Source organism: Tachypleus tridentatus, chromosome 1 (assembly GCF_004210375.1).
Source record: "Tachypleus tridentatus isolate NWPU-2018 chromosome 1, ASM421037v1, whole genome shotgun sequence".
In the NCBI taxonomy this organism is placed as follows: domain Eukaryota; kingdom Metazoa; phylum Arthropoda; class Merostomata; order Xiphosura; family Limulidae; genus Tachypleus; species Tachypleus tridentatus.
In genome coordinates, this window is record NC_134825.1 from 136,415,317 (window position 1) to 136,436,821 (window position 21,505).

General features: G+C 32.3%; 1 protein-coding gene across 3 annotated transcripts in view; it reads right to left on the minus strand.

Moving 5' to 3' along the window:
- Positions 1–596: 596 nt before the first annotated feature.
- The window catches only part of LOC143225090 (lys-63-specific deubiquitinase BRCC36-like), a 77,065-nt gene continuing 56,156 nt past the window's right edge, over positions 597–21,505 (minus strand). For all 3 annotated transcript variants that reach the window (XM_076453856.1, XM_076453845.1, XM_076453867.1), the window contains exons 6-7: positions 8,707–8,882; positions 597–2,027 (exon numbers count right to left, since the gene is read on the minus strand). In XM_076453856.1, the coding sequence (XP_076309971.1) occupies positions 1,864–2,027; positions 8,707–8,882 (340 nt within the window). In that variant the 3' untranslated portion in view covers positions 597–1,863. The remainder of the gene's footprint in view (positions 2,028–8,706; positions 8,883–21,505) is intronic.

Consider the following 21,505-nt stretch of genomic DNA (forward strand, 5'->3'; position numbering starts at 1 on the left):
TTTTGGAAATAACAGATTCACTCTAAAAAATAAACAATTATAACAAAATTGAACCAGTACACAAGGTCAGTTAAAATAAAAGTGCGTTAAGCATTTTAATTGTATCGAAGTTTTTAAATAAAATCTTTATATATCTCAAAATATGAGGATGTAACACAAAATATGATTTTATCACGTATTAATTTTGAAGACAATAACTTTAAATATCTACTAAATATAACCTATAATGACTGAACTTACTGAAGAGTACATATTTTCAATATAAACAAACATTAAAACTTATTTACTGTTCAAAAAAATCCTACCACTGTATATTTTGAGGTCAAGAAAAGGTGAAAATAAAATAATGTGTACTGTGCAGCATTTTGACCGATTATCATTTCATTCACCAAACCATCATGGACAAATAAAAATTGTCATCAATTAATAATTACTACAACAGTGTCAGTCTTGAGTAACATTATACTCTTCACAACTGTAAAAATCTCTAAAGAAAATGTTTACAATTATTGCCCCATTCTGTGAAAGTGCTTACACTGTACTATGGAATAGATTAATGTGATGAGCTTGTTAAAAAATAAGGATTGCCCAAGGTGCAATTTTCATCATTTTTATTACTTAAGTATCTCCTGTGCCTTAAATACTTCAAACAAATACAATGCAACACACTACATCTGAACCATTTCAATAATGAAGGTAATGCTCTTTGACCAATCTATCTTATCGAAAATTATTACAATGAAGTTTTCTAAACAATATTATTATTACACCTTCTAAGAAGACAAATTAATAATTTAAAAGAAAAATACCTCAATTTACATAGTTAATATCTGGTATATATAGTATAAACTCGTAATTGTTGTTTAAATTGAACTTCTTTGTTTAATTTCTAAGTTTGATGGTATACAATACCAATTATTGCTGACTAATCATTATACTGACACATGGAGAAGTAGTAATTGTTGTTTAGAAATTGAAAATAAGAGTCAAACTAATTTGATGAATTATTTAATATTGGTAAGCATAGTAAAACTACAATTGCGAAATTAGCATATCGGTGGTATCCTGCTTGTAATTTAATAACATTTTGTAAAACATTCACACACTACTTAAAAGAATAATTAGCTACTCTTTCACAAGAAAACGTGAATGTCAAAGATTTTAAGTAATGCCATGCAAATATTTTAAATAGTGATGTAAGAACATGAAACATTTATTCTTGTTTGCTTAGATATTTAAAGACAAGTCTCTTCCTAACAATAATTATCTTAAAATAATAAATGTTTAAGTAAATTTAGCTGGATAAATCTATACTGATAGTATTTATTTTTAAATTTATGTTGAACTCGTATTATTAGGGACCATGTAACCAACATGGACATAAATATGCAAGTAATTTGGTGGACAAATGGTTTATAAAATAAATCTTTAAAGAGCCAATAGAGTCAATAACCTAAAGTTAAATAGGTAAACTTGCATGCAAAGGAAGTTAATTTTGACAATGCATGCTATCTTCTTTATAGCATACCTTCAACAGAGTTTTTATTAATAGAACCATTATAAAATTCTTATCTGGAAAGTTGCCTGTAACAAAATGATGTATTTTTTAAGTAAACAAGAAACATCATTATTTAATGAACAAAGTGTACATTTGTTTACTTATTTAAAATAGGTTTCTATAATGCACATTTAAAAATCTTACACCAAGATAGCAGAGAAGGTTTTATTAAAATTACAGTATCTGTTTATTTGTACACTTTAGTTTTCCATTAAAGTACACAGCATTTTAATGATTTTTCCAAACACAGTAAATAGTAAATATCACACTTCATTTGTTTTTATTTTAAAACTTATTATGCAGACTTAAGAAGATTCAATTGAAAGTTGTTTCAATTCTTGTTCTAGTTGTTCACGTTCTTTCTGAAGAAGCATCATTTTCCGTTTATTTTCAGAAAGACGACTCTCCAGAACTTGAAGCAAAGGTCCACCAACTACTTCAGCAATGTGACACAAAGACTTTGTGTAAACTGAAGAAATAAAAAGTTGTTAAATGAATGGAAAAACCTTTTTAAGGCTACTGAAATATAAAAATATATTTATTCATGATGCTTCCATAAAACTTTCCCTGAAATGTGCTTGATGAAATAAATTCAACTTATTCTAGTCTGAACTATTTCTAATTGAAGTTAGGATTTCATTTTTTAATTAACAGTTATAAGTTCTGTGAAGTAAGAAAAAAACACCTGTTTTGTTATCAGTATTGATGTGGTCCAAAACAAGTCTATACGTTCACACAATTTGAAGAAGTAATTATAAGACCCATTACTCTTCAAAAGCAATGCATCAAATTCTACCAAGTTCTACTGTACATTTTACATACTAAATGAAATGATTCTTAGCAATGACGTACACCAACAAGAATGATCCCTCCTATTAAATCTCACAGTGCTGTCTGTAAGATGTGCAATAATAATGACCATGTAAATTGAAGATCCAAGTTACACTTTAAAGTATTTGAAATTAATGATTGCAGATGTTTGTTCTGGTCCTTAAATGTATGCATACACTTTGGTGTAAATTTGGTATTATCATGTGCAATAATCATTGGTGTTGAGTAGAGAGCAAATGTTAAAGTTAGAAATATAGCATGGTATTCTATAACTGGGATAGGATATATCTACTCAAGACACACTGCAATAGGTTTCTATATTTTCATGCAGTTTAGTTCCTGCATCATTATAAGCTGAAAAAAGAAAGATCATACACTTGTATTAATTGCTTATCTTGCACAAAGGTTACATACTCCAAGGAATGTTCTATACAGCTTATACTTGTTTGGTGAAATCACATTCATTGTAATAGCTGGTACTAAGGTTTTGTAGAAGTTAGAATAATTTGAAAGTTTATATGCAAAAACGGATCGTTTGGGTTGAGAAAATATTTTACATAGAAGAGCCATTTTTGCATATATATTTCTCTACAAGTGGGTTTTCTCAACATCACTGATTTGAAAGTTTATCTCTCTTGAATATATTTAGAAGGGAATGATTGTTGATATATATAATCTAAGTATTAATGAATTCTGCACTAGAACCATTACACATAATGTTGGGTGTTCATTTGTTTTTGATCTTGTCTTTGTTCTGTTGAAACTATTTTTGTATTCTAAAGATAGCTGATGTGAGTATTAAAATTGACCATTGCCAAGCACATGTCTTAAGTACTAAAGTGTTAATGGGTATGAGAATGTAGGGGGTGTTGCAGTTAGATGTTAGATTATTAATTAATATAGATGTAAAGGTGTTCCTTTATAATGGTTCAATTTTGTTTGAGTTTTAAACTGGGGGTTTATGTTGTACACACACATGCATTCCAACTTCTGCATAGTTCTATCCAGAGGTTGATGATGTTTGGAGTGAGGATTCTCTTTTCAGCACTCCACCTCAAGAGTTTTTTTCTCTATGCCTAAGGCTGCTGTTACACTGATAGGATGGATTTGGTTTAGTATGAACTGCTACATTGGAACATCCCTTCATATCATCATTCGAGTGTTGAGTTCCTGGATACATGGGTGGTTGTGGATTTGTACACATGTGCCCTGTTTAGTAGATTGCTTTTAAAATTATATAATTCCATTCCACTCAACTTGAGGTAAAGGCAGTGTGGACCCTCCTCCTACAATGGATCAGAAGTACAATCCCAATGCCACTTGGTTATGGACTGGAGTTGACTGGGTGAATATGGTTTGTTGCACCCTAACCACTCCACCACTTCAGTTTTCTCCACATTCCTGTCTGTTAATGGTTCTTCTACAGTCTTTCTTCATCAGGATTTATATTCTTGTATATTTTAATTTGGATTCGAGCTAACCTGGGTTTTCTCTCCCTTTCAATTGTGTTCCTCCTACTTTTCTACCACGTATGTGACACCTATTTCCACACTGGGTACATAGTATATCTGGTATGGAGGTGGTATGGTAGCCTACATGTTCCTCTCCCAGCGTGAATTACACTTCATGCATCTTCTTTGGACATTTTAAAAAGATATTTATTTGTATCACTCTCTCTGGCTGTTTAATGTGGGATTATAGTTATGAATGTAAGAAGAGGTAATAGACCATATCAGAAGTATGTACTTTCCTATGCTGAAAATATATTTCCAATAGGTACTTAACTTTTCTTATACTTTCCTTTGTTCCTCTCTGTCAAGAACCAGTGTTTTCTTCATTTCTACCTAATTTTGAAGCAATAGTTTGGTAGAATCAAACAGAGAAAGTTTCATACATTAGGACGGTGTGTTGCACTCCTATTGGTGAAGAACTGTTGCATGACGATTTACATGCCTGGTAGAGTTGAATCAGACTGACTGTGGAAATTCAGGGCTTGTGGTAAGCAAAAACATTTTGCATACAGAGGTAGCACTAAACAAGAATAGCTATAAATGTGAGAGAAGATAAAAATTTATTGCAAATGTATTTTCAGTATTGGAAAATAGTATTGTACAGTGTATGGCTCACAAAAAATTCCATGAGCATTCAAAGCAGGTGCAGTTAAAGGGTTAATTATATTTTGGGTAGGAAATTTCAATTATATAAGTATGTGCAATTTTTTGGACTTGTGTGATAGATATGACAATAAAAGTTAGAGAAACATTAAAGAATATTCAAGTGCTTTCAGATCCTTGAATTGGTCTATATCAAATTCAAACATTTTTGAGATTTTTAATGTTCCGTACAAGCCTTTAAAACAGTATATTATACTTTACTGCATTTTTATTTTGTAATTCATAAACAAACACAAAAACAAGTTTTAGTTTCTACAAAAAAAAATCACTGTGTCAACTGCTTTTCTTTATTTAGTGTTGTATTACTTCTGTCTTTGTTGCACTTTCATTACATCCACCTTATTGTAACTTTATTTCCCTACCCACCACATTTATTTTTAATGCTACTTACAACAAAAAATCCATAAAAAACTGAAACCCAGATATTTCTCTTCAAGAATTTTCTCCAACTCATTCAATGGGAACTGGCAACACCTTATTTCTTCATGGATCAGATACTTAAAGAGTTATTCCTTTAGCTTACTTAGTGACAGAAATAGCTGCTACGTGATAGGTTCTAGATTTCAATACATACATGGCAAAGTACTACATGTAATGTGGTAATACCAATTCATAAAATCTTACATAGCTGTGATAAACCATAGCATGACAGCATGTTTACTGATGGTATTTTTCAACCAGAAGATTACTGCTATTATGAATTAAGCAGTTTGATGCCTTATGTCTACTTCTTCTGTGGAGTCTGCCTTGCCTGCTAATAATTTTAGTTAGTTTTTACACCTCTAATATATTATTTTGGTTCTTTTCTTTCTGTTGAGAAACAAATACCTCCTTTTCTGTTTGCAATACTTATAGCTGAGGTATGTGTTCTGCTTGTATATCATAAATACTATTTGGTTGCTTTATTTTGATGGTCTCCTTTTGTCCAGCTTGATTTTGATCAATGTCTTCCTGGTCCTCCTTGTACTTGGGACTTCTTTTCTCAGACCTAAGATCACAACTTCTATGTTTTTTTGAATTCCAATCTCTTGTAGTCCTTCTTCTGCTGCTTGAAGCACTTCATTTTCTTCTTTGACACTCTCTTACCTGGAATCTGCTCATCTTCATCTTACCATTATATCTTTGTTATATCTCTACACTTCACTTCTTTTCCATGGTTCTTATTAGCAACCCAGATATTTTTCTTGAAAACATATTATATTTTCTCACGTTGGCTTATATTTCTTCCTCTTCTTTATTTACTTTGACTTGGAACCTCAAAATCTGGATGCTTTCCTTTTTAGTGCTCAGCTTTATTCCTATTCTCTCCTTGACCTAAGTCTTTTTATTTTTCTCATTGCATCATTCTTTAGGGTTGTTCTCAATTCTTTGGTATGTCACCAACAATTCTTCTTTGATTCCCTGGTTTCCTATTTCATTAAACCTCAAATGTTCTGGTTGCCTACTAGACCTTGGGAGTCTCCTGGGGGTGACTCTCAGTTTTGTTATACATCCTGTTGCTTTTACTTATCATTCTCCCTCCACATGATGGACTATGGAGACTCTCATCATCAACCCTTAGATGTACACATTCTTTCTTAAGGTTTGTTCCTGCTTCATTTTTTTTTCTCATCCTTTCACCCATCTTCTTTCCTCCAAACTTCCAAGTCTTTGACATCTTCCTAGTAGTTTCTTGATTCTTATGTGAGGCAAGTTCAACCATTTCCCTTGCATCTTCTCTATATCCATGAGTTCATTTTTTATTGGTTAGAGAGAAGGCCACATAAATTTTAAGTTTTTTGATATTCAAATTTAGTGTCTGATCTTTTTTCTCCCTAAAATGCATGTTAGAAAGCAACATTAACTATTTTTTGGACAATCAACACTGTGAGAAAAAAAAAACAGGCTTACTAAACCACATAATCAAGTTCAAAGCTCTCACAGTTGAAGTGAAAAATTTCTTATTTCCTATGTAAATGTAAATATTATTAACTTACATAAAATAATTTAAATGAAAAATATTAAATAAAAACAAAACAAAACATTATTTCTAAGAACTGCAAGTGGGCTGCAACTATATGATGTAAATAGATATCTCCTTTACTGTAACTTACATTAAGCTATCACTGAATGATTTACAGCTTTGTTATGCTACTTTCTCATGGCTCAAAACACAATAAAAGAATAAAATCAAATGAAAAAAGATATGAGCCTGAAGCTGTCAACCATGATACTGTAATAGTCTGTTACACTCTTTTTGTCCTTTCTCAAAATGAAGAGATTGATCAGACACTTACTAACTTACTGTTCTTGTATTTTTCTCTCTGTGGGATGTAAGATGATGAAACAACAAATGCTTTTTTTTTCCCTCATACATTTTCTCCAAATGCAAGAAAAAGTATGATAAACAAAAGGATGGTTTCTACTGGATTCCAATGGTGTTTTATTAAGTGGAATACAAGAACATTGGTCTAAAGTACAGCTTCTGAAGATGAGGAACTAGAAAAGTAAAGAGTTATAAATGGGACAGATAGGAATGAAAATGAAAAATAAATTGAGTCCGTTGTTCCAGGTGATTTTCTAGAACAACATATAGATAGAACAGTCTGTGTGGTACATAGAAAGAAAAGAATTAGTTTATGCTATACACGATGGAGGTTGAGGATAAAACTGACAGAGCAAGTAATATTGTAAAGGTTGCTACCAGTGAGGCAGTATTTCTCAGAGCTAAAGATGTAGAGAATGACAGAAAAGAGCTTAATATTGAGATCAAAGCATTAATAAAGACATTCAAAGAAGGAGACCTTAATAACTTCTGTCAGAGATACTGCCAAGACTTAACAGTGGGGATGAAATTATAAGTTGGTCACTAAAACTGAATGCTAAACTTGGAACAATATGTAAGGACAAAGAGATTGGCTGTTTGAATTTTAGAGCTCAGTTCACTTGGATAAAGGAACTTCTGGGGATGGATGATTTACATTTAAATAGGGCTTGCAAAAGTTACTAACTCAACTGTATGGGGAATTTTAAACTCAGACCAGACAATGGTGAGAGAAAGAATAATGAAAGAAAATGAGATGTAACAATAAAGTACAAAAATAGTTTTAATGGTAAGCTAAAATTTCATTATTGTAATGCTAGAAGTATAAGAAATAAAATGGATAACTTTAGAGCCCTGTTCAAACCAAAGAATTTGTATATTATGGGAATAACTGAAACGTTGTTAAGTGTAAAAAATGCTGATTACAAAAATTTGTTGGAAATAAAGGTTATAGGTTGATTAATTGAAGCATGCTAAAAAGACAGGGGGTGAGTAGCAGTTACAGCATCATATTCACAGTTTGTGTGTGTGTGTGTGTGTGTGTATGCATGTAAATATATAAACTCAGAACATTTTTTTTCAGTTATTACATATATTTACAATACTTTTATAACTGATTGCAACAGACAATAAACTTAAAAGTTGGTGTTTCATAAAAAAATTCATCATATCTATTCATATTAATTCAAATTAACTACTATTAAAATGAAAAATACTTCATACAGAGTCGACACTACTCTCTAAAAAAACAGTTCAACAACGTACTAATGTGATGTCAAAATCTACTTCACCTAATTAAATGTTTTTCATTACTATGAGGTTAGCTCATACCAAAGTATCATTCAATAATGTAATCTCATAAAATCACATATGGTCTGAAACACAAGTTTATAAGGTAAATAACAAAAATAAATACAAGTTAATTTCAATATGCAATTATTATATTTTCCTACACCAATAAGTTGTATTAAGGAGTTAAAAATGACCTTAGTGAAGAACATTAGTGTTTAATATGCAATTTCCACTTAACCATTCACTGCAGAATGGGAAAACCTCTTCCAAATTCTTAATTTCTTTTTTTTATACATATATCTATTGTGTTTATGACATATATTTACTAAAAATAAAGATTTACTTTAGTCTGTCTACCAAATCCTCAAGTAATGAATTATAGTGTTCAATGTCTCATCTACATAGTACTGTCATATACAATAATGTTAGGTTTGATACCACCATTTAACACATTAAAAAACCTTTTAAAACTTGCAACACACAATACAAGTACTTAAGTGTACCTTTTAATTTCTATAATTAAATTTGAAGTTTGATTTAGTACCAACCTGCACCATTATGAAGTCTGGTCAGCAGGTCCAAATCTGAGATTTGACGAGTCCAGCTATAGGCTTCTAATTCTTCTTGACACAAAATCTGAGGTAGTTGTACTAGTGTCTCTAAACAAGGTCCACTTAGCCTGGGACTTGGTACAATGTGTAAAGGGATTTCTAGGCGCATATACCTAAATTAATTTAAAAAAAAACACTTCAGAATATTTATACACATACAAACTGGACTGCAAGTAAGGTGAAGCAATTATAAAAAAAGAAATACGGGAAAGAAGAAAATATGTATATACAATTTAAGTCTTAAAACAGCATTGGAAAAGCTAGTAACTGCTAGGAAGTATAGTATTCTAAGGTATCGTTTCTTAACCAGTGTGCTATGGAATTTTGGGAAAGTTATAAAGAAAAATAAATATATGATTTATAATAGAGTAGTTTTGTGGATGGAACGAAAGTGCATCCTGCCTTATTGCTGTTTTATATAGTTAAGAACTAAGATGATTACAAAAAGTCAATTATGCATGATATTTTTAAATTGAATCTACTGTAAAATACAAAAAACAAGTTTTTGCACAATTTACTACAATGACAAATCTACAATTTTGGGTATTTTATTTTTAACAGAAAAACATCTTCACACAGTACTTTATGAGACACTAAAATAATTATGTAACACCAACTGAAGAGAAGTTGAAATACAGGTGTCAAAGGACAAGAAATATGAAACAATACTGTGAATGTGACACAAAATGAATTTGGATTATTTAAGAAATATTTTTATTTATATGGCCTATCTTTATTTTTGCTACATGTTCTAAAATGTGCAATTACCTTGTGATGGAATAATTCAAAAATAAATCTACAAGTAATCATCTAATCTCCACAAAAACAACAGGTTGTGGATCTAATATATGAAAAAAGTGTAGTGATTTGTTGCAGGTGAAGGAAAAGAGACATAGCACTGTATTGAAATTGAATTATAAAACAACACAATTTATTGTTTGCAAAAAGAGAAGAATGACCAACTGTCATATGTTTCACATACAAGGTATCCCTACATACAAGATCAAACCGATCACCTTGTACCTATCCAACAAACAACAGATGAGTTCCTCAGCTGAGAAGTTACAAAAAATAAAACCTCAGGTAAAACTTTTTAAACATAAACTTGGTCAGGTTAAGCATGTTATAAATTACTACTTTAAAAAAACTGAAAAGAATTTTGTAGTTAGTCCCTGGGAAACCTGAAAGCTACATTATTGTAGCCGTCTTGATCTTTTTCTTTCAATTATTTTTTTTTACTTTTGATATTAATCAGATACCCATTATCTTTACTTAGGGATAATTATGACAATAAATTGTGTTTTTATATCTTTGGCATAAAGGTCAGCATGTAGATCTATTTTAAAAAAACTGTGAAATTATTGAAAAAATCACATAATTACTAAAACTTAGTCTTGAATAAACAAAGGTCAATCTGAATTTAAGTTCAATAAAATAAAGATATGTTTAACATTGGAAATGTAGGACAATTTCATTTTTAGGAGGTTCTGAATGATATGAGGTTTGTGATGACAGATCACATATGCTGTGATGATGACTTCTCAGGAGGGTTAGTATATGTTGTCTATTAACTGCACTTCCTTTTTATAGCTGGCTCCAAAGAAGTTATCAGAGGAGGAAAGAACATTGTTTATGATATTAGAAACAAAGAAAAAGTTAGGTATATTTTCTGATAATAATTATTTTCAAAATTGTTTTAATAATATGATTATTTTGAACTCCTGCTCTGTAATAATGGTGAGTATAAATAAGGTTTTAAGGTTAAATTAAAAGGTTTTAAAGGCTCAAATGTTTATGGAGAAGTAAATGAAGTTTTTTGTCTTCTGGACAAGTCATTTCATAAAATGATTTTTTTATGCTAATTGTAAATAAATGGACTACATTACGTGAAACACATTTTAAAGTAATAATTTGAAAGTACATCAATTTGAATGAAAACATGCAAGGAAGAGAGAAAAAAAATCAGTAATTACAGTATTACAAACATATTCAAATGGTTCATACACTCTTTAGGTTGACAAGACTTCATAATTTTTTCAAGGGCCTTTTAACATTATGACTAGTGGTTCATACACAAGTAGTAATTGCTTTTTGCAAGTTTATTGTTAAATTACTAAATAGAAAAAGACCACAACATACAGTTTCACTCTGTACTTGAAAAGTTAAATAATTTTAGCAAAGACATTCCATCATATGTTCAAAAGATTTTTCTATTTAGTAATTTCATAAAGCATATTCTCTCTCAACAACGTTTTTATAAAATCAGTAAAACACACAACAGTAATTTAAATATCCCTTAAGAACAAAATTTATCAGGAGATGCAAAACTTACAATATGTAGCAATTCTAAGAGTTAAAATAAACAGTTTTTAATGAAAAACAAATAACTACATAGAAAATTATAGTTTTCTTATAGAAAAAACAAAACTAGTCAAGTTTGAATGACTAATACAGAGAAAGTTTGCTACCAACCAAAGATCTGAGCCTACTGGAACCCAGCCAATGTTACAGACAATTTTTATATTATGAACAAAGTCTCATGAGACTTAGCCTGGTAACAAACAATATTTTTAGTAGTTATGTGTGGAAGACAACTGTCAATTATCAACACAAAAAAACCTTTGCTGGGGCTTTGGACATAAAATCTAAACCAGTTTTTTTTATCATATAAAAACCAAAAAGAAAAAATATCTGTAAAACATTTTATGTACATCACAATGAAAAAACAACAAATAAAACTAAAATAAATATTGACTATTAGGAGAAAAAATATCATATCACATGTATCTGTTCAATTCAAAGATAAACAAAATACTGACTCTGAGAAATATTTCTTGTTCCAACGTTATTTTTTTACAAAATGAGCTGACTGTCTCTTTACTTACTCACCAACCCAACCACAGCTAATAAAAATTCATTGATAGCAGATTAAATGCCAATAAACATTTGAAAACACCACTTAATGGTATCAGAAAAACATATGGATTCATTAAGTCTTAATTCAAAATGATAAAACCCTTATATCTTGAATGTTTTTTAAAGGTGGACTTTTCTTCTTTTAAGTCTTTTGCTGTTAATTTTTTAAAATACTTGAATAGTTGGCAATTGCCAGAAGGTTGGAAGTTGGTTAATGTTACTTCTTTTCTCAACGGAGATGATAAAAACCATTTCAGTAATTATAGGCCTATTAATCTTATATTACTGTTGATATTTGCAAGGTCGTTTAACACAGGTGGGAATTTTGTTGAATTACATGGGCCTGCAAATTAAAATTTCACAAAAGTTGTTTTTATGGAATTTCTATAATATATCTATGGATACCTTGAAAAATAATATTCATTTTTTTGCCCCATAAGGATTTTTCACAAACTGGGAAGAAAAATCTCTTACATCAAATTTTTATTTTGTTTACCACAATGAACATTTTCTATTACTATGTTTGTTAACAAAAACACAAACTGAAGAAAAGGAAAAAAAAACACATTGATATCAAATAAATATGCATCCCCATTCAATCCAATTTTTTTTGTGAAGTATATGTCTTTTAGTCTCAAAATTACATGTTGTGGTCTTTCTTTGAGGTATTGTATCTGAAGCATCTAATTTCAATGACCAACAGTAATTAACCAGCATGCTGATGTTCTACCTCCCTTGATATCTCCTCTCCATTTCTCTCATGTCTTGATAAAACTTTTCCCTTGTTCTTTGCTAATGGTACCAAGGTTTTTAAGAAAATTGTCAATATGCAAGTCTAAAAAAGGAACTTTCAAGCTCATATTACAACCAAACTCTCTGAATTTATAAAGCATGTATTGACAATATTTTTGTAATTTGGGTCCTTGTTGTTTTCTGAACATCTGTCAATAACATTTTTAAAGGAAATCCATGTTTCTTTTCCAACTTTTGTCATTGTCCTTTCAAAATGTTCATCTGAAGTTGATTTCCTAATCTGAGGCACAACAAGAATCCCTTCTTTGTTTCACTTCTCAAAGAAAACCCAGATTTATGTGAAGTGTGAAGCAAACTTTTGTGATCAACGTTTTTCAATCCTGCTAGGTCTAAGGAGCCATTGCTTCTTTATCCAATGCTGATTTCATTCTCTGCTGCCCCATACACACACAAAAAAATGGAAAACCTGTAAAACCAGATTGTTGACTCAACAACATATAAAAGACTTTTTAGTCTGCAAAAAGTAGCCAACCATGTTATTTGTATTTTACTTTATTTTTACCATTATGAAGAAGTTTGAGATTTTCGTACATTTCCTTCAAGTTAACAAAACAAGCAATAAGACCAGACGCACATATGTTACCATTTTTAAGGAAAACATCTTTTAAGACTTCCCTTGGAAGAACCAATAAATAATCACCACTCAACTGATTCATAGACTGCAGCCCCTTGCAATGGTATTAATTCAGCAATACTGTTGTAGTAAACCAGAGAACTTTCTAGTAAAAGCATGGTATACTCTTTCTCACAATTTCTGTACCAGTAAATGAGGTACCAGGAAAAATTTCTTACTCAAAAGTCTGGACCACAAAATCTGAAGAATCCATTAACAAACTCACATCTCTCACCAAATAATTAAATTCATTTCGCATGAAAAGATGTGATTCACTAGACATTTTAAGTTGAAAACACACCCTATCATCATTTCTATCAACATCAGATTCAGAATGAGGTTAAATTGTATCAGGAGTCTCTGGTGAAGTAGGTACAGGTACATCAGGTCCTCGAGCAATAGGTGTTTTAGCAGGTTGAAGATTCAGATTAGAAATTTCCTTTTTATTTTTACTTATGTGAACAAAAACAGCAGTCATCTCTATGGTTTCTAGATTCATGCCAGACCATTGAAATTCCAAAAGGCAAAGATTTTTTCTTACCTTTAGTTGTCATATCAACGTTTTGACACAAATGGTACAAACTTTGTGTGGAGCCTGTGACTTGTCTTGGTCCTTAAGTTTTATTTCAAAATACATGTAATAAACTCTTTTGATATCTATTTTGTTTTATCTTTTTTTCTTTACAACAAATTTAATAGAATATGTTTGAATTGTTTACATAATCTCTTGTTGCCATAGTAATGAACAACACAGATAGCACAGGCCTATAAATTTAAACTTCATAAAAATTGTTTTCATTTCAATATCTACTTTTCCATATTTCAGCTTTGCAGGCTTCAAAAATATTAATTGTTTTCTGTCACAAGAATATTTTACAAATAAAAAAGAAAAAAACTTTCTTAAAGATCAAATTTACAACATATATAACAAAATATGTTTGAGTCATTTAAGCAATAATCTTGTTGCCATAGCAAATAATATCAAAGAGAAAAAATAATGTCAAAATGCAAACACAAACAAATACTATCCAAAAATGACACATTATGTGGCCTATTAACTACTTATATACTACCAGTGGGGTCTAGATCAATCAGTAAAACCCTGACATCGTGACTGGTCTAGAGAAATCTACAGTCAGTGGTTGTCAACATTTTAAAGATATCAATATGTGGCCCAATTTCAATGAAAATGATTCACTTATGTAAAATTACATATGATGTTTTGTGAAAAATCTTTACATTAAGGAGAAAAATGGTTATCATTTTTGGACAAAAATTACTGTAGCATATGTAAAAATTTCAAGACAATAAAATCACTAAAGGCCTATGTTATCAATATGGTTTCCCTAGGGTAAATATAGCCTTGCCAATCTTTTGACATTCTATGTCAAAAAATGTCACTATACACTCTCTATGGCTAAACTCAGAAACACAATCTAGCTCAAGCTACATATCTAACAGACTATTATTGTCTTACTTACTTCAACTACATTTTATACACATATTTGTAGCCTACCCTAAACATGATGCATTATTATGCTGTAATAGTTCTAAATCTAAACAGTGAGAAAAATTTAGAAGGTTCTATTTGCATCATGCAATAATACAAGTACAAAGTTCCAACAATGGAACTTTTCATGTTTTAATTGACCATGATTCTTTATGGCAGGTTTCTGCAATTTGTTAGCTATAAATTTCAACAATAAATTTATAGCACATAATCCACTTGTTTTAAGATAGTATATTCAAAACAGGTCAAACATATGTACAAAAAACTGTTACTCTATTAGTTATCACAGTTGTACCAAGAACTTAAAAAAAATTATTTACTTTTCGTCATAATCCACACAAGTTGGTTCAATTACTTTATAACACAACTGACAAAACAAAGCACTTTCCTCTACTCTGTAACTACAATACAAAGCTGTGATACTCACTCAAAAAATTATTATTATATAATCTTTATGCCTAAATGTACAATCATTCACTTTTTTGCTTTTATTTTCCCTAACTTACCTACTTTATCTAACTGTGAAGTTTCATTAACTTGCTTACTTTTCTGTAACTGCACATATTTGTAACATGTGACAAAAAGAAAATCAAGAAATATCTAGCTCTCTATTAACAACAATATTACACATGAGAAAAACTTAAAAGTTTTGAGTAGAATGATGCTGGTTGGTTCATGCCCTGAATCACTGTATATTGGAAGCTCAATCCCATATAATAAAGACTGTAGAAGAACCATTTACAAACAGAAATATAGGGAAAGCTAAATTTGAAGTGGCTAAGGTGAGATGAACCATATGTTACTTATCAACTCCAGTCAAAAAGTGGTTTTGGGAATAAAACCTCTGACTCACACTATCTTCACCTCAAATTACATATAATGGAAAGATATCCTGTGCAAACTGAAATAAGCACACACATGGAAATCCATAATCAATCTCACATCTAGGAACTTAGCATATGAATGATGGTAGGAAGATGTATGCCCATATGGCAAGTCATATCAAACTCAATGAAACTGACACATTACAATGCAATATCAGCCTCAGGCAGTGAGGTGGAGCATGAGTTGAAGAAATGTTGCCTTCATCAGCATTATGTTATGGATAGGACCACACAGAAGCTAAAGAGCAATACTATCCCCTCTAGGTAGTATTCCACAGAAGCTGGGTCCAGCATCAATATCCAAGACCTACTGTACAGAGGTGAAGATCCAGAGGCAAACTGAGTAAGAGGTAACACAACCAACATGTGTGAGGACTTATATTTTGTTCCAGCTTCAATCCAAAACTACTCCCTGGGAACTGAGATCCAGGTTATGGTGTGATGAAAGATCCAAATCAAAGGGATTTTCTTCAGTGTGATGGATATAGTCCAAAGCAACATCATCTTCCTGACAGAACTGCACAAAGTCTGGAGCACAACACCAACCTTATGGTTGCAGTGCACAAAAGTGGATTGCACTCATAAAATTTGAGCAAACTCACTCTCTGGACAAAACTTCACAAAAGCTGCTTGAACATCAACATTATGGAAATGGAGTGTATTTGTCTGAAGATATGCTCATCATCACCCCAAAGTTAGAACTAAACAGAAACTGGGGTGCAACATCACCCTCTAAATCACACCAAAATAAGTAGGTTGCATCTAGAAAATATAAGCAGCCTCAACCCTCCAGACAGAAATGTAAGAAGTAAGGTGCAACAATAACCTATGGGACCAACAATACATGGTGGGGTAGATGATTGGAGAGTTATATGCCATCTACACCAGCAGACCACTACTACCCTACTCTCTACTGAATGTCAAACACAAAGAGGAGGACTCCTCCAAGGTACACTACCCCACTGGCTCAGAAATGGAAAGTGGAAAAGACTCCCATAGTCCACTAGAAGAACAAAATGAGATAAAATGTAGTAGAGAGTCCAAATGAATGACAACACAAGGGACAGTGCAATTGGTGGCTATGGAAACCCTATACTGAAAAACAAACCAACTCTAATTTACTCAACTGAAACTATGGCAAGGATGGGCAGTGTGTTTATCCTTTCTGCTTTGTCTTTTAAGTCCATGGGTTAGTACATTTTGGAATTAGCATATTAATGAAGCAAATTTATTGCAAAAAAAAACTATTATTGATCTTGTGATACACCCCATCTGGACATGGGTATATTGTGTTTTAGTATTTCCTCTTGACTTTACAATGCAGCTTTGAAATACAGAAAACATATCTTACTGGCAACTACTGCTACTGAGCAGGATCCAAATCCTAAATGGGACATGCACATGGCAGGAAAATATATAAATAGAAAAGTTAACTTACCTAAATACAACCACACCTAATTTTGAAAGATGGCAACAAGGAAGAAACAGCTAACCAATAAAGACAGTGGAAGATAAATGCATGAGAAGTAGGTTGCATGCCTGACTGAAAAATTTCCTCTAATAGATGACAAAGAGGTGAGACTCCAGGAAATATTAAAAGTGCCCAATCTTAAAAAAACATACCAGGAACAAAATTCAGTAAGAAAACAATGAGGACTAGACTAACAGAATCAGCTGATGATTCCAAATTATAAGAGCCAAAGAAAAAGTCATGTGCAGATGAACAGTACCAGGGACTGAAAAGGTGCAGATGGAACCACTAAAAGATGCCATGCAGGCAATGGAATAATGAAGTGCACATACTGGACACAGACATTTCTATGCAGCAGACTGGAAATAAAGGTGGAAAAGGGATAGAAGACAAAATAATAAGGAAGAATGACTCTCACAGGATAATGTAGTTTTTGAGTTGGACAAGGAGGTCAATGAATTTAGAAGGAAAATAAAAGAAACTGGCTGTTTCAGTTAGGACTGAGAAAATCTACTGCTAAGGTCTGAGCATGATGAACAGAAGATCAACAAAAAGGTAGCTTAGTATTGGAGTAAGGTGGCTAAAGCATCTATATGAGAAGAAGCTCACTGTTTACATAGACACCTGAAAATCTGAGGGTCGAGTAATCGCTGGATTGAGATATACACTAGATACCAGTCAGTGAAGGAAGAGAAACAAAGACTAGGCCAGATAAAAATATGCTACCACCAAACCTAAACAGGTATATTTCAAATTATTGCTAAAGATGTGGCAGCAGATAAAGAAAAGAATACATATCCATAAAGAGATGAGACCAGTCCTGACTAAGGGCATTCACAGTTAGAGCTACTGGGTGAGATATTGGGGATCAGAAGAGAATAAAATTGGTACTGAAAGGAGAAGGAAAAATATTGATCTCTGGCATACCCAACTTAGAGCAAATTCAAAACAGTACCTGAAGAGAGAGTAATCACCTCAGAGAAAGAATCCTTTTCAGTTGGCAGTTAATCTGCCACTAACTTCAAAGTTTACAGGATATGAGAGGTTGTCAGATGAGCAAAGTGTGAATGTGCATAAAACAGAAAGATAAACATATTGAAGCAAAGGACCTTGGAGTGAGTCTAACCCAGACAATATATAGAAAACTACAGAAATGTCAGAGTGGATCATAACCAAGTGATTCAGTTCATGGGGTAGAAAACCAGAACATGTCTAATGGATGGCTAAGAGTTCTGGAACAGATGTGGAAGGTATGCTCCAACAGAGACCAAAGCATCACAAGTATGTAGTTGTTCAGAGACTTATCACACTCTGTAGGAGGTGTGTCAGTGAAGAGATGGAAATCTGGATGGGTGATGTTGACTACAGTATCTACATGGTCCAGCCATCAAGACAGAAGAGATAGAAGCAGAGGATTTTGAGAGATTTTTCACTGATTGCTCAAAGTCTACTAAAGAAGTTTCTTGTCAATACAGCTTAGAAAGACAAGGCATTTTAAATATGTGAGAACATCCATAAAAGATAAATCCTCTTATGCAGAAAGTATGGAAGAGACAATATCAAAGTCCTACAGATGAATGAGGAAAGGCACCCAGTGGAATTGAAAATTGGGAAAGTTCCAAGGCGAGACAAATACTTAGTTGGGGCCATGAACAATTCTGAAAACATGACCAGCTAATGCAAATAAGTGGTGTGATTAATAAAGTCTCCTGAAAAATTATGAGATGATACCAGTCATCATTTAATAATGGAAACAAAGACAGCAATTGTGGTACAAAAATTCTTCTTCAACTTTACTGAAGACATAAGAAGATGGTGTGATGTCAAAGGGGAAAAACAGTTCAAAAGTGATACACTTAATCCTGGAGAATAAAATGAAGGAAACAACGTGAGGATAGAACAAATTAGAGTATGAACAAAGACATCCAAGATCTTTATTTTTCATCATCAATAGTTCAAAAGAAAAGAACTAGATACTGGTTGAGAAGTGAAAAGTCAATATGGGATGCAGTACCCAATGTTTTTGGAAACAAAACAAGACAAAATAAAATCATAGTGTGGAGCAAATAATCCTCTCAGTGGATCTCATATCCAAAAGATGCAGATGCTGCTGGGGATTATGAGGAGGAAAGAAGAGAAAGGAAAAGGAGATGGGAAGAAAAAAAATCTAAATGTTTTATTGATCAGCTGCAAAAGGGACCTGAAAGGCCTGTGAAAAGAAAAAGATGTGTCCCTATAGGATGAACCAAAGGACCTTGGAGTGAGTCTCACTCTAACAATATATGGGGAAACAACAACAGAAATATCAGAGTGGTGTGATCCACTTCATGAGGTAGATAATGGGAACATGCCTAATGGATGACTAAGAATTCTACAACAAATGTGGAAGGTATGCTCCAATAGAGACCAAACCATCAAAGCAATTAAGGAAGTCATTATTAAAACATGCAGTGGCCAATCTGATGAAAGGAGAGGATTATGAAAAGTAATATAGGGACAAAAAAGATTAAAATAGAGAGAGTTGAGGGACAGGAGTGGACTAATAAAGCTGTAAAAGATTAAAAACCCAGGAAAAAAGAAAGAATTGGTATTAAACAGCCATGGGCCTCAAAGAAAAGAAGTCAGATAAGGGCAACAAAGCAGTAGATAGAAGTGTATCATCTCTCAGAAGGTCCCAATAATGAAAAAACTCTATACAAGTTATTTAAAAGGACCAACTGTAGATCCTTAAAAATATACCAGAATAACAGTGCAAAACATTGGATAATAAATGAAGAGAGAATGGGTAACAAAGAGATGTGTAAGCATTAGTGTTCCTAGATGCATCAGGCGAGTCTAGAGATTGGGAAATGAAGAAATGAAAAAGGAATGATCATAAACCATGGTAAAAGATTTTGAAGACATGAAATACAAGGTATTTTAAAGTAAGAATGAAGTTGATCCAGAAATGTGTCAACATGGGCTTGTAAGTCTGGAGGAGGAGGAAATAAGTACCAGTATGAAAGACATGTGCTAATGAATGGGAAAAACCAAAAAACACAGAGAAAAGGAAAAGTAAACAACAAACCTGAGTAATTACAATCACAAAAAGGTTTGGAGGAGGAACAATGTCTTGACTAGGTAAAAGCATAAAATAAGTCACAATAACAATAAACTATGGTGTTAACATCTACAGTCAATGAGCCTCAACTAGACACTGACAAAGAGTGGTGGTGTTAACAGAAACTTAGGAAGTAGTCACTATCACTTAAGAATTCATGGTAATTGTAACAATGCTCTAGATGATTCTTTTCTGATATTCAGTAACAACATTACTTGAAATCAAAAATAAAACAAACTAAAAGGAAAATATAGATTCTCTAATATTTCTAGCCATCATGTCATTCCATAGGAAAAAATTATCATTTCCCTATGTTGAAAAGGTATCTCTGATAGACACCTACAACAGAATAGGATCTAAACTGAAGCACAGGGTCACTAAAGTTAAATGGAAATTAAGTGAAAAACGTACCTGCTCAGCAAATACAAATGAGAATAAGAGACTGCCAAATGACTTAAGTAATGGGGACAAAAGTGTGAGGCATGATTCATATGCTGACCTGGAAGATCTCTAATGGACAATAGAAATGAGCAGTTAGTGAGTTTGTGTGTTATTCTTATACCAAAGCCATATTGTGCTATCTGCTGTGTCCACTGAGGGTAATTGAGCCTCTGATTTTAGTGTTGTAAATCTGGAGACTTACCACTGTTTTAGTAGGGGACATGAAGTGGCAGATCTAATGAGAGGAAGCCTGGAAAAGACAACAGAAATTGGAGGACAATGAAGAATAAGCCAAATAAATATGTTGGTAAACCCAAACTGTAAGTGTAATGGGAAGAAGATTACAGCAGGAAGATGGATTCCAGTGAATAAAAAGTCAGATGAAAGTCATGGAAAGAAGCTCTGAGAATCCAAACTGGACAAAGAAAGTAATCTAGATCAGCACGGAAAGTAGATAAAACAATGTGAAAGTAAAACTATCCTTATGAACCACTTAGATTTTGTGGGGTAAGGAGGAATTGAGATTAAGGAGAAAAAAAGTACAATGCTAAAAAATATGAAAAATGTCAAGGGCAAAGAAATCTAATCAACAATGCCCACGTGCAAAAAGTTGCAGAAAATTGGTCTTGAAGGAAAGGTGATATATAGAACATCAAGACATGCATTTGGAGATGAAAGGAACAAAACAAAAGATGAAAACATATAATGGAAGTAAGAAAAAAGAAAAATACAAGACAAGGGTTCCTTTAGCCTGCAACTTTCAATACAGAGAAATACTGTCAAATAGCCAAGTAAAGAAATTAGAAAGATGAAGGATACTGGGATGGGTGTGAAAAAAACACGTTGTAGAAGCCAAGATAAAGGATGCTACATGCGTGGAGAGTCTGGACCATCTTGTAAGGGACTGGACAAAAGCAACATGTGAATACAGAGCTTGGGAATGGCAAGGTAAAAAATATATCTCTGAGGTTGGCATAGGAGTGACACA